General features: G+C 39.7%; 1 protein-coding gene and 1 long non-coding RNA gene across 3 annotated transcripts in view; one reads left to right on the forward strand and one right to left on the reverse strand.

Moving 5' to 3' along the window:
* Positions 1–13,603, forward strand: part of LOC134731499 (uncharacterized) — a 94,388-nt gene that overhangs the window by 23,900 nt on the left and 56,885 nt on the right. The gene's annotated exons all lie outside the window — the stretch shown is intronic.
* Positions 1–13,603, reverse strand: part of LOC129491837 (aldo-keto reductase family 1 member C15-like) — a 65,337-nt gene that overhangs the window by 12,993 nt on the left and 38,741 nt on the right. The window contains 5 exon segments of the mRNA XM_063610068.1: positions 686–808; positions 2,639–2,716; positions 3,387–3,433; positions 3,610–3,679; positions 5,313–5,461. Of these exon segments, the coding sequence (XP_063466138.1) occupies positions 686–808; positions 2,639–2,716; positions 3,387–3,433; positions 3,610–3,679; positions 5,313–5,461 (467 nt within the window).

Below are 13,603 nucleotides of genomic sequence, written 5' to 3' on the forward strand. Positions count from 1 at the left end.
TCAGACATAAAAATGAATCATTCGTTTTCTTTTACATACAAATTGATTTGAAATTGTTTTCCAAATTTGCTGAACTTTTCTGTTATAAGAAGTGGTTGTCGGCCGGGCGCAGTGGCTCATGTCTGTAATCTCAGCACTTTGGGAGGCCGAAGCGGGTGGATCACCTAACGTCAGGTGATCGAGACCAGCCTAGCCAACATGGTGAAACCCTGTCTGTACTAAAAATACAAAAAATTAGCTGGGTGTGGTGGCGGGCACCTGTAATCCCAGCTATGGGGGAGGCTGAGGTACATGCTTGAACCTTGGAGGCGGAGGTTGCAGTGAGCCGAGATCTTGCCACTGTACTCCAGCCTGGGCAACAGGAGTAAAACTCTGTCAAAAAAAAAAAAAAAAAAAAAAGTGGCTGTCAGTCATTCACTAGCTCTAACTTCTAGAACCAACTACTATAACACCTAACAGATTTTACTCTTAGTATTTAAAAAAAACCTTAGATTTTTTTGATAAAGTGACATGGCCTCATGCACCGTTTTCAACAACTCAGAATGTGTTCTTTTCCCTTGAAGCATCTGATGTTCAAAGGTAAAATACATGTGAGAAGCATGTCATAAGTAGCCTTGTCAAATCGAGAATAGAGGAAGCCAAAGAGCAGAGGAAGCAGTTGGTGCGGCGGATGTTTGGGGCTCACCTGGTTGCAGACGGGCTTGTGCTTGAGCCCTGGCTTGTTGACGTTCATTTCTAGCTGCCTGTGGTTGAAGTTGGACGCCCCGATGGACTTGGCCAATCCTGCATCCTTACACTTCTCCAGGGCCTGGAGAGGAAGGTGTTGTGAGGAGTAATCTGTGTAGCAGGCTAGAGGCAAATAATAAACGTACACACGCTAGGAGTAGGCGAAGGGTGGGAGAGTATATAAGACAGTGGGAGAGACACAGCCTTGCAAAGTGCAGATGTCAATCAATAAGGCATGAATGGACTGAGTAAGAGAGAAACGAAAAGTAAACAGGTGAAATAAATGGGCACAAAGATGAAATAAAAAAAGAATGTGAGGCCGGGCATGGTGGCTCATGCCTGTAATCCCAGCACTTTGAAAGGCAGAGGCAGGTGGATCACGAGGTCAGGAGTTTGAGACCAGCCTTGCCAATGCAGTGACACCCCCTCCTTACTAAAAATACAAAAATTAGCTGGGTGTGGTGGTGGGCACCTGTAATCCCAGCTACTCAGGAGGCTGAGGCAAGAGAATCTCTTAAACCCAGAAGACGGAGGTTGCAGTGACTCAAGATTGTGCCACTGCACTCCAGCCTGGGCAACAGAGCTAGACTCTGTCTCAAAAAAAAAAAAAAAAAAAAAAGAATGCGAGTGGCCAGGACAGAGTTAAAGAAACCAGCATGGTCTTTAGTGAATACCTAGAAAAGTTTGATGGAGCAATGGCAAAACAAGTACCAACAAGGAAGTGCAGCAGGTATGGCCTGAGAGGCAGGCCTTCCACCTACAGGATCACCAGCTTCTACTTTCTGATCTAATTCCCTGCACTGTCCACTCACTCACAGTGTCCAGTCTCACATGTCCTCTTGCTGTTCTTGGACACGCCAGTGTCTCTTCTCTCCTCTCTTAAAAACGTTGCCGTGACCTGGCATGGTGGCTTACACCTGTAATCCTAGCACTTTGGGAGGCTGAGGCGGGTGGATCACCTGAGGTCAGGAGTTCTAGACCAGCCTGGCCAACATGGTGAAACCCCATCTCTACCAAAAATACAAAAATTAGCTGGGCGTGGTGACACATGCCTGTAACCCCAGCTACTCAGGAGCCTGAGGGCAGGAGAATTGCATGAACCCAAGAGGCAGACCTTGTAGTGAGCCAAGATCACACCATTGTACTCCAGCCCAGGTGACAGAGCGAGACTCCATCTAAAACAACAAAAACAAAAGAAAAACTTTGCCTTGTCTTTCTTTCTGCCTGCATCACTCTTTCCCCAGATACCCACACAATCAGTTCCTGCATCTACTACAAGTCTTTGCTCAAATGTCACTCTTTTTTTTTTTTTTTTTTTTTTGAGATGAAGTCTCACTCTGTCACCAGGCTGTAGTGCAGTGGTGCGATCTCTGCTCACTGCAACCTCTGCCGCCTGGGTTCAGGCAATTCTCGTGCCTCAGCTTCCCGATTACAGGCATGTGCCACCATACCCAGCTAATTTTTGTATTTTTAGTAGAGACGGGGTTTCACCATGTTGGCCAGGATGGTCTCGATCTCCTGATATCGTGATTCACCCGCCTCTGCTTTCGAAGAGGCCTACCCTGCCACTCTGTTTTTCATTGCCAGTCTGTGCCCCAAACCAACTCCAGCGCTCAGCTTTCTCACCTCCACCTACCACAGCACCTATCCATGCCTGGCCAGCACCCTGGTTCTGTTCACTGATGTTGCCTGGGTAAGAAGAATAGAACTTGATACACCGTAGGCACTCAATACATACTTGCTGGATGATTAAGTGAATGAAATGTGAAAACAGAGGCAGAGAGACATTCAGGGATTCTCCCCAGTCTGAACATTGGGCAGAATTAGACCAGGTCCAGTTTCCTGAATTCCTTGTCCATTTTTCCTCTCCCCCAAGGTGCAGAGATGTTGTGCTCACTGCAGCTGCACTCACCTCTCATGTGCTGCAGAGATCCACTGTATCAAACATGATCTTTTCCTGTGCATCCATCGGCAAAAGCTTCTCCCCAGGCTGGAACACAGAAAGAAAGAGAGTTTGCACAAAGCTCTGTCTGGCCTCAGCCAAGCTTGGGGCCCATAAACCTTGAGACTGATAGAACCATCTGTCCTTATTCTTGAACAGATTTGTAAAATTAGGCTAACAGCAAAGGAAGTACATGCCGGAAATATGCGCCCTAGAAATGCTTTCAAGTGTTACAGATTCAATAAATCTTGTCTGTGTCAAGGCTAAGCTGAGGCACCTAGGATCCCATCCTAGGCAGACTCTAGGGTGGTATGATGCCCAGCAGGTCCCCTGGTCCTGGATCCTTCCAAAGAGCCCTCTCCCTTGCCAGTGACTTGTCAGTATTCAAAGCTGAGTCTCGTCCTCACCGAACTTCCTGTTCCTCAACTGAACTCCACTGTCGGTGACATGGGTTTGAGACTTCAGGGGATAAGAACTTGAAAATGTCAGCAGCACATCCACAACACTGAGGTAAAGCTGTGGATACCAGTGAACTCCTGTCACTCTGGGGCTAGAGTTGTGAACTGACTTTGGAACAGTTTCAGAAAAATAAAAATAAAAAGCACAAGAGAGAATCTTAAAGTATTATTTATCTTTTCATCCTCACAAGCTGATTCCTCTCTTGCATTCAGTTACTAATATTTATTTTGATCACTAAAGGAAAACAACTTGAGCTAACCTGCAAAGGTACTGGGAAATGAAAAAGGTAAAGATCCACGTAGCAAGTTAGCCGGGCGTGGTGGTGGGCACCTGTAGTCCCAGCTACTCAGGAGGCTGAGGCAGGAGAATGGCGTGAACCCGGGAGGCAGAGCTTGCAGTGAGCCGAGATCGCACCACTGCACTCCAGTCTGGGGGACAGAGCAAGACTCCATCTCAAAAAAAAAAAAGATCCACGTAGCTCAGCTGAAGTTTCTTCAGTGACATTTCAAGACCTCTTTGGACCAATTCTGGGCGGGAAAAGGTGCCCCACACCTGCAATGGTTGAAAGAGAAGTTGTGTGAGATTATTTCTTCAAAAGTCTTCGAGAGAGCTTAGTGAAATGGCAAATAAACATCAGCAGCCAAACCCTCTTAGAGAAGTGACAAGTTACTTCCAGTGAATGCATAAGTTCTTAATCATCATAGCAGATTTTCATATGGAATGAAGATGATAAATGTAGAAAAAAACATACGGGTTTCAGCAGAGTTTCTCAAACTTTAGAATGTAAAAGAATAATCTGATTGGCTTGTGCAAAACGTATTCCTGGTTTCTACTCCAAACGTAATAAATCACAACATCTGGAGAGTGGACTGGGAAATTGCCTTCCAGACAAGAGCCGGAAGTGATGGTGATTCAGTAGGCTCTGGCTTGACTGTATTAAATGGTTAGGTTTTCCAAAGAAAGGCCCATAGGGGAAATCTTTTTGGGGTACTTCAGTTACCTCATTCTAAGCAGCAGTAATCTAGGGGAAGAAATCACCAAAATGACTAAAACTAAGGAAACTAATGTTTTGTACGATGTTTTATACAAAGGGTCACAAATTTAGTACGAAAGGAGAATTAAAAGATGAGACTGAGAAGGCTACTGCACAGCTAAAGGCAGTCATATGTCACATGCTGGGCTGGAAGGAGGAAACATTTTTTTATCAACTTGCATGGGATTCACTTGCATGGGCCTAAGTGCTGTCTCTGTGGACTACTTCTCACATTTAAATGTTTTCTGTTTTGTTTTGTTTTTTGTTTTTTCTAGCAGTAGTGAGTTCAGTGAACACTAGGATAAAAATTGCTTTGGGGTTCCTTTTCCTATCTGACTTAAACACCTAAGTTCTTTTACTTGTTTTAGATATGACGCTAGTGAGTATGAAGAATATTATTAATAGAAGAAAATGGCTCAAGGGTTTAAAAAGCACATAAGTACATTTACAAATATTAACTTAATCTTCAGAGAAATAAACATTTATTGACCACAAAATAGGTTGAGATATTATGATGAACGCTCAGAGAGGTTAAAAAATTTGTTTTTTGGTTAAGAAATTTCACCAAGTCAAACGGAATATTCAAGAACTAAAATTTGATCCTAGTTCATCTGTTTCCAAAGCCTACACTTTCTGACTAAATCACATTACCTCATACTTTAGCTAGGAAAGACTAAATCACTTTGTCAAAACTTGACTACAGTAGAGTAGGAAGAGTCGAATCATTTCTGAGTTAAAACATATGATAATAACAGCATTTTTGAGCATCTGAAATGTATCAAATACTTTTCAGCAAGATTTACATGTATTTTTAAAAGTGTAACACTCATGAAAATCCTGTGAGATAAATAATACTATCTCCATTTTACAACTTGGGAAACTGAAGGATAGTATTTTAGTAGCTTGTCCAAGGTCGCACATATTCATTTATTTTTACACTTGCTATAGACTAGGGAAGGTCACACATTTAGAAAGTGGCAGAGCCTGGATTCAAATATTAAAGTCTCATTGCAGAATCCACGTTCCTAACCAGACTTCTCATCAGGCAAGGTCTGAGTAAATGAAGATTAAACCAATGAAGAGAAATTTACCAAGGAGCTCTACAGCTAAGAGTGAGCTCTCCACAGAAACAGATGCATTGGTACACAGCACCTTTGTGGTATAGAATATATCTTTTCTCTTCACAGTGCCGTTGGCAGTCTTCTTTTGGATGGCCTGCCCGATGGCTTCTTCATGCAGGTACTTATAAGCTGAGTCAATATGGCGGTAGCCTACATCAATTGCTACCTGGACGGCTTCTTCTACATTACTCATAGCAACCTGGAAAAGCATAAAGAGATAAAGATTTGTTCGACTCAGGAACAGATGATCAATTCTCTTAGCAGAGATATTCAAAAGAACCTTTTTTTTTTCCCCCTACTAAGGGCTAAGAGCTACAGGTGGTAAAGCTAAATGTTGAGTAAAAATCAGTGGTAAATGTTTAACAACTAGCTCTGAGAAGTCCTGGTTTGTAGTATTTGCCAGTTTCAATAGTGTTAATACTCCCACCATGGATAAGTTCAAGCTTGCCAAATTGGGCAAAGATGCTCACAATACACTCTTTTGAGTCCTCATGAGCACATCACAGTCTTTAAACCTCTACCTATGTATTTATAGAATGTATATGATCTATAGATTTGCACATCTATAGATTTACATTCCTAACTTAATTTGCTCTATAAGAGATTATGAAATTGGTTTTGATCCAATAATTTAATGCTAATAATTATCTATCCACATAAAGATATAACTTTAGACACAATAAATTATTAATTTACCTAGCTAAACTTGGAAAAACAAAGAACATTTGAGGAAGAACAAAAATAGGAATCGTTTTAAAAAATTATTTAAAAGAAATAGCTTTTAAAATAAAATATGCTATTTTCTTTTAAAATAAATTATTTTATTTTTAAAATAAAAAGTTATTTTAAAAGAAAAACTGTTTTTTCACTTAAAAAAAACTCATAATTAATTCTTCTTTTGGTTGCTTTGCTGGTTCTTAGGCAACACTTTCTCCTTCACATCTTTCTTATATTTTTTATTATCCTGGCCCACCAGCCTGGACTCTTTAAGTCATCCATAATTTTTCTGTTTATATTAGCACCCCCTACACCTCACTCAGTAATTATAATGCCTTTTGGGTATATTTGTTCCATTTCTATCTACCATTGAGTCAACTGAGTCCGTAAAGATAAACTATCCCCAGGTTAAAGAGCCAAGGCATGGTAAAAGCAATACTTCATGAGAGTCTTCTTTGCAGTCCTCAGTGGTACACACCATGTTTCTCTTGTGTTGGGAAACAATCCTACAACTTTTATAAAATTCTTCATCAAGAACCACTGAGATGTGCCCTTGTAAGTTTGGAGTGTTTGATCCAGAAACATGCATGGGGCCAAAGAGAAGAGAATTTTCCAAGTACTACATAACTCTTTGATGGCACCATCTTACCAACCTGGCTTCTCAGAGACCATGGCCACCTCAGACCACACAGCTACCTCTAAGCCTGTCTCTCTTTCCCCAAATTCCTTTGCCACAGGACTTTCTCTAGATACTCTTATTGGTGGTGAACAGGGAAGACTTGGGTGCTAAATATTACAGCACAACTTTAAAGTTTGCTGTGAAGTTTCTGGCTCATGGTAATCATGTCAATAGGGTTTTATTTCCTCTAATATACTGTGAAAATGGCTACAACTGTACAACAAGAGAGAGTAACAGCCACAGACTTACCCACCCCTGAATTCTGAGCAATTGCATGCACACTTCCATCTCTCTTGATGGACTGCCACTCCAAGCGTGGTTTTGGACAAGCAGCATCCAAATCGCTTGGGAGCTTATTATAAATGTGAATTTTAGAGCATCATCCAAGATCTACTCAATCAGAACCTTCAGGGATAGGGCCTCCAAATCTGCATTTTTAAAAAGATCCTGAAGTGTTTATATCACTACTAAAACGTGAAAAGCCCTTACTTAATCCACAGAGTAACCTAACGTCGTGAGAAGTGTCTTACAAATGAGAAAAGTGAGGCCCACCTGAATTTCCCAAACTCATATAGTGACTAATTCTGGTCAGGAACCACCTGCTACTCTTCCATCCCCAGTGCCATGATGGTTACCTTCCTAGCAGCAGAGGTGCCAAACCTCAGAATAGGCATGAAGTTTCCATCACTCACTTTTACAGAAAGTAAAACTGTTAAAACTCATCTTCTTTTACTTTTCCTGCAAAGCAGAGGTTTTTTTTCCTTTAAGAGAAATCTGTAGAGAAAAGAAAATACAATGACTATTTTTATAACAACCTTTTTTTCTTTTGAGATGGAGTCTCACCCTGTCACGTGACCTCTGTATTGCTCTTGTATCTATATTGATCTTGTATCCCACAACTTGACTGAACTTGTTCATCACCTCTAATAGTATTATAGTAGATTCCTTAAGATCTTTTTTCTATTAGAATAGAAATGGGACCTCACTATGTCGACAAGGCTGGTCTGAAACACTTGGTCTCAAGCAGTCCTCCTACCTCGGCCTCCCTAAATATTGAGATCACAGATGTGAGCCACTGCACCTAGTCCATAAGATTTTCTACAGGCATGATTATGTAATCTGCGGGTAGAAATGGTTTCATTTCTTTTTTATAATGGCTTGACTGGTGTCCCTCTAAAATTCATGTTTACCCAGAACTTCAGAATATGACCTTTTATGGAAATAAAGTTTTTACAGATATAATTAGTTAATATGAGGTCATAATGGATTAAGGTGGGTTCTAAAGACAATGACTAAAGTCTTTAGAATAAGAAGAGAGAATACAAATACACATAGAAAAGAAAGCCATGTAACCATGAAGGCAGAGATTGAAGTGATTCAACTATAAGCCAAGGCGTGCCAACTACTACTGGGAGCCACCAAAAGCTAGTCAAAGGCAAGGGAAGCATCTTCCTGAGAGCTTTCACAGGGAGCATGGCCCTATAAACAACTGGATTTTTGACTCAAGTCTCCAGAACTGGAAGAGAATACAATCATCTTTTGTTGTTCTAAACCACCCAATTTGTGAATAATAGGTTACGGCAGCTCTAAATCTAAAAGATTTTCCAATCTAGATGCTTTTCTTCCCTTGCCTAATTTTCCTAGCTAGAACCTCCAGTACAATGTTTAATAGCAGTGGCAAGAGTAGACATTCTTATGTTGTTCCTGATCTTAGCAGGAAAGCATTCTGTTTTTTACCAATAAGTATGAAGTTTGGGTTTTTTTTTTAATAGTTCCTCTTTATAAAATAAAATTTCTTTTATTCCTAGTTTTTTTAGTGTTTTTTTTAAATCATGAAATGATGTTGGAGTTTTTAAAATGCTTTTTCTGAATTTGTTGAGCTGATCATGTAGTTTTGTTCTTCATTCTATTAATACAATGTATTATACTGATTGATTTTTGGATGTTCAAACAATATTGCATTCCTGGAATAAGCTTCACTTGGTCATGGTATATAATGCTTTTATGTGCTACTGGGTTCAATTTGCTGGCATTTTATTTATATTTTTATAGCTGTATTCATAAGGGATTTTGTTCTGTAATTTTTTTTCTTGTGATGTCTGTCTGGCTTTGGTACCTGGTAATACTGGTCTCTAAAAGTGAGTCCTTTAAAGTGTTCTTTCCTCCTCTATTTTTGGAAGAGTTTGAGAAAGGTTAGTGTTAATTTTTAAATGTTTGGTAGAACTCATCCATGATGCCAACTGTATCTGGGCTTTTCTTTGTGAATTTATAAAAATATATGTTAGTATTTACATCGCTTTACTTGTTATAGGACTATTTATAGTATCCATTTTTTCAGTGTTAGTATTTTATATTTTTCTAGGAATCTGTCATTTCATCTAAGTTATCTTTAAAAGATATTGCAATGTCTCCTCTTTCATTTTTGATTTTAATAATTTGCATCTTTTCTATTTTTTGCTTGATCAGTCTAACTAAAGGCTTATTGTACCAGACAAATCTCTAGGTGGCCTTGAATTGACATTAATACAAATAGTAACTTTTATCTCAACACCAGTAGCTTAATAACAGCAGATACAAAGCAGGCAGGAAAGGAAATAAAGGATAAATAGTTATAGAATACTCTCATTAACTCTGTAGTTATGGGTTAATCATTTAAGCTCTGAATTTTTATTTTCAATTTGCCCATCAGTTTTAAAATATGCACAGGAATAGACCATAATATGTAATCAGCTGGATTCCTAGCAAACCTGGCATGCCTCTGAACTTCTGCAGGTATTCCTACCCTTTCTTCCTTTCCTGCTCTAATGATTCCTCAGTAGCCAGCGTTTTTGCAGAAACAGCACGTTTACTCTCCTTATCATACTTTTAATATATTAGCTTCTTGCAGTATGTGCTCAGGCCTTGCCTATGTTTTCTGAACATCCTGGTACTCATGCGATGGCCCACAAAGCTTGAGCAGTTGGGCAGCTCCACCCCACATACATGTTACCGGCCACCCCAGTATTCCCCCTGCAGACGCCCCTCCCTCACACATCATTTGGTATCTAGGATCCTGTTCATGATTCCAGTTGTGATGAGAAAAACTCAAAATTATGTAGAAAAACCTTCCCCCAAACTGGGAGGGAGCTGAGAGGCCAAATAATGACTGTAACAAGTCATTGGTGAGTAGATGAGTTTATTAAGACTTTACATGGGGCACTCCTGGATGGTGGCAGAACAGCTCCAGAGATCTGTGCCTCCTCCTGTCTCTAAGCTGCTTTTAAGCTAATTTTCTGGCACTTTGCCTGCTGTGTGGCTGTGATGGCGCTGTTTCTCTTGGTAGGTTCTCAGATCCTTTTGGGGATGTTTGGGTTCTCAGGAACACCTGCTCCTCAACTGGACACCATGACCTTGGCTCACCACCTGGCCTTCAAGGTTTAAGCAGCAGACATTCACCCTTAAGTAACCTGGTGGGAGAGCCATCACACATAGACACACACACACACACACACACACACACACACACGCATGCATTTGGTTTGCTGGAAGAACTGGGCCAGCTGTCTTGGCTGTCTGGAGAGGATATTCTAATATTGTGCACTCCGGATTTGTCTTATCGGTTCTTTTGTGGTATTAGTTGGTTTCTCTATCTCTTTCTGTAAATAGATATTGGATTTAAGGACTTGATTCGATTCCACTTTTTAATTTTTTAAAATTTTTGTGGGTACATAGTAGGTATATATATTTATGTTGTACATGAGATGTTTTGATACAGGCATGCAATGTGTAATAATCACATCATGTAGAATGGGGTATCCATTCCCGCAAGCATTTATCATTTGTGTTAAAACAATCCAATTATACTCTTTTAATTATTTAAAAATGTACAATGAAGTTATTATTGACTATAGTCACCCTGTTGTGATATCAAATATTTAGGTCTTATTTATTCTTTCTATCTTTTTTGTACCCATTAACCACCTCCACTTCCCTCCTCTCCAACCCTGCTCCCCAGCTATACTTCCCAGCCTCTGGTAACCATCCTTCCACTTCTATGTCCATGAGTTCAATTGTTTAGATTTTTAGATTCCAAAAATAAGTGAGAATATGTGATGTTTGTCTTTATGTCCCTGGCTTACTTCACTTAACATAATGATCTCCATTTCCATCCATGTTCTTGCAAATGACAGGATCTCACTCTTTTTTACGGTTGAATAATACTCCATTGTGTATATGTACCATATTTTCTTTATCAATTCATCTGTTGATGGACCGTTAAGTTGCTTCCAAATCTTAGCTATTGTCAGTGGTGCTGCAACAAACACAGGAGTGCAGATATTTCTTCTATATACTGATTTCCTTTCTTTTGGGTACATACCCAGCAGTGGGGTTGATGAATCATATGATAGCTCTCTTTTCCGTTTTTTGATGAACCTCCAAACTGTTCTCCATAATGGTTGTACAAATTTACATTTTTAACACAGTGTACGAGGCTTCCCTTTTTCTCCATGTCCTCTCCAGCATTTGCTATTGCTTGTCTTTTCAATATAAGCCATTTTAACTAGGTTGAGATAATATCTCATTGTAGTTTTGATTTGCATTTCTGTGATGATCAGTGATGCTCAGCACCTTTTCATATATCTGTTTGGCATGGGTATGTCTTGCTTTAAGAAATATCTATTGGCTTAGGATTGACTTGGCAATGTGGGCTCTTTTTTGGTTCCATATGAACTTTAAAGTAGTTTTTTCCAATTCTGTGAAGAAAGTCATTGGTAGCTTGATGGGGATGGCATTGAATCTATAAATTACCTTGGGCAGTATGGCCATTTTCACTATATTGATTCTTCCTACCCATAAGCGTGGAATGTTCTTCCATTTGTTTGTATCCTCTTTTATTTCATTGAGCAGTGGTTTGTAGTTCTCCTGGAAGAGGTCCTTCATGTCCCTTGTAAGTTGGATTCCCAGGTATTTTATTCTCTTTGAAGCAATTGTGAATGGGAGTTCACTCATGATTTGGCTCTCTGTTTGTCTGTTATTGGTGTATAAGAATGCTTGTGATTTTTTCACATTGATTTTGTATCCTGAGACTTTGCTGAAGTGGCCTATCAGCTTAAGGAGATTTTGGGCTGAGACGATGGGTTTTTCTAGATATACAATCATGTCATCTGCAAACAGGGACAATTTGACTTCCTCTTTTCCTAATTGAATACCCTTTATTTCCTTCTCCTGACTGATTGCCCTGGCCAGAACTTCCAACACTATGTTGAATAGGAGTGGTGAGAGAGGGCATCCCTGTCTTGTGCCAGTTTTCAAAGGGAGTGCTTCCAGTTTTTGCCCATTCAGTATGATGTTGGCTGTGGGTCTGTCATAGATAGCTCTTATTATTTTGAGATACGTCCCATCAATACCTAATTTATTGAGAGTTTTTAGCATGAAGCATTGTTGAATTTTGTCAAAGGCTTTTCTGCATCTATTGAGATAATCATGTGGTTTTTGTCTTTGATTCTGTTTATATGCTGGATTACATTTATTGATTTGCATATGTTGAACCAGCCTTGCATCCCAGGGATGAAGCCCACTTGGTCATAGTGGATAAGCTTTTTGATGTGCTGCTGGATTCGGTTTGCCAATATTTTATTGAGGATTTTTGCATTGATGTTCATCAGGGATATTGGCATCATGCTACCTGACTTCAAACTATACTATAAGGCTACAGTAACCAAACCAGAATGGTACTGGTACCAAAATAGAGATATAGACCAATGGAACAGAACAGAGCCCTCAGAAATAATGCTGCGTATCTACAACTATCTGATCTTTTGACCAACCTGACAAAAATAAGAAATGGGGAAAGGATTCCCTATTTAATAAATGGTGCTGCGAAAACTGGCTAGCCATATGTAGAAAGCTGAAACTGGATCCCTTCCTTACATCTTACACAAAAATTAATTCAAGATGGATTAAAGACTTAAATGTTAGACCTAAGACCATAAAAACCCTAGAAGAAAACCTAGGCAATACCATTCAGGACATAGGCATGGGCAAGGACTTCATGTCTAAAACACCAAAAGCAATGGCAACAAAAGCCAAAATTGACAAATGGGATCTAATTAAACTAAAGAGCTTCTGCACGGCAAAAAAAAAACTACTATCAGAGTGAACAGGCAGCCTACAGAATGGGAGAAAATTTTTGTAATCTACTCATCTGTCAAAGGGTTAATATCCAGAATCTACAATGAACTCCAACAAATTAACAAGAAAAAAACAAACAACTCCATCAAAAAGTGGGCAAAATGTCTTCAAAAGAAGACATTTATGCAGCCAACAGACACATGAAAAAATGCTTATCATCACTGGCCATCAGAGAAATGCAAACCAAAACCACAATGAGATACCATCTCACACCAGTTAAAATGGCAATCATTAAAAAGTCAGGAAACAACAGGTGCTGGAGAGGATGTGGAGAAAAAGGAACACTTTTACACTATTGGTGGGACTGTAAACTAGTTCAACCATTGTGGAAGACAGTGTGGTGATTCCTCAGGGATCTAGAACTAGAAATACCATTTGACCCAGCCATCCCATTACTGGGTATATACCCAAAGGATTATAAAACATGCTGCTATAAAGACACATGCACACGTATGTTTATTGAGGCACTATTCACAATAGCAAAGACTTGGAACCAAGCCAAATGTCCAACAATGATAGACTGGATTAAGAAAATGTGGCACATATACACCATGGAATACTATGCAGCCATAAAAAATAATGAGTTCATTTCCTTTGTAGGGACATGGATGAAGCTGGAAACCATCATTCTCAGCAAACTATCACAAGCACAAAAAACCAAACACTGCATGTTCTCACTCATAGGTGGGAATTGAATAATGAGAACACATGGACACAGGAAGGGGAACATCACACACTGGGGCCTGTTGTAGGGT

This window comes from Symphalangus syndactylus, chromosome 10 (genome assembly GCF_028878055.3).
Source record: "Symphalangus syndactylus isolate Jambi chromosome 10, NHGRI_mSymSyn1-v2.1_pri, whole genome shotgun sequence".
Classification (NCBI taxonomy): domain Eukaryota; kingdom Metazoa; phylum Chordata; class Mammalia; order Primates; family Hylobatidae; genus Symphalangus; species Symphalangus syndactylus.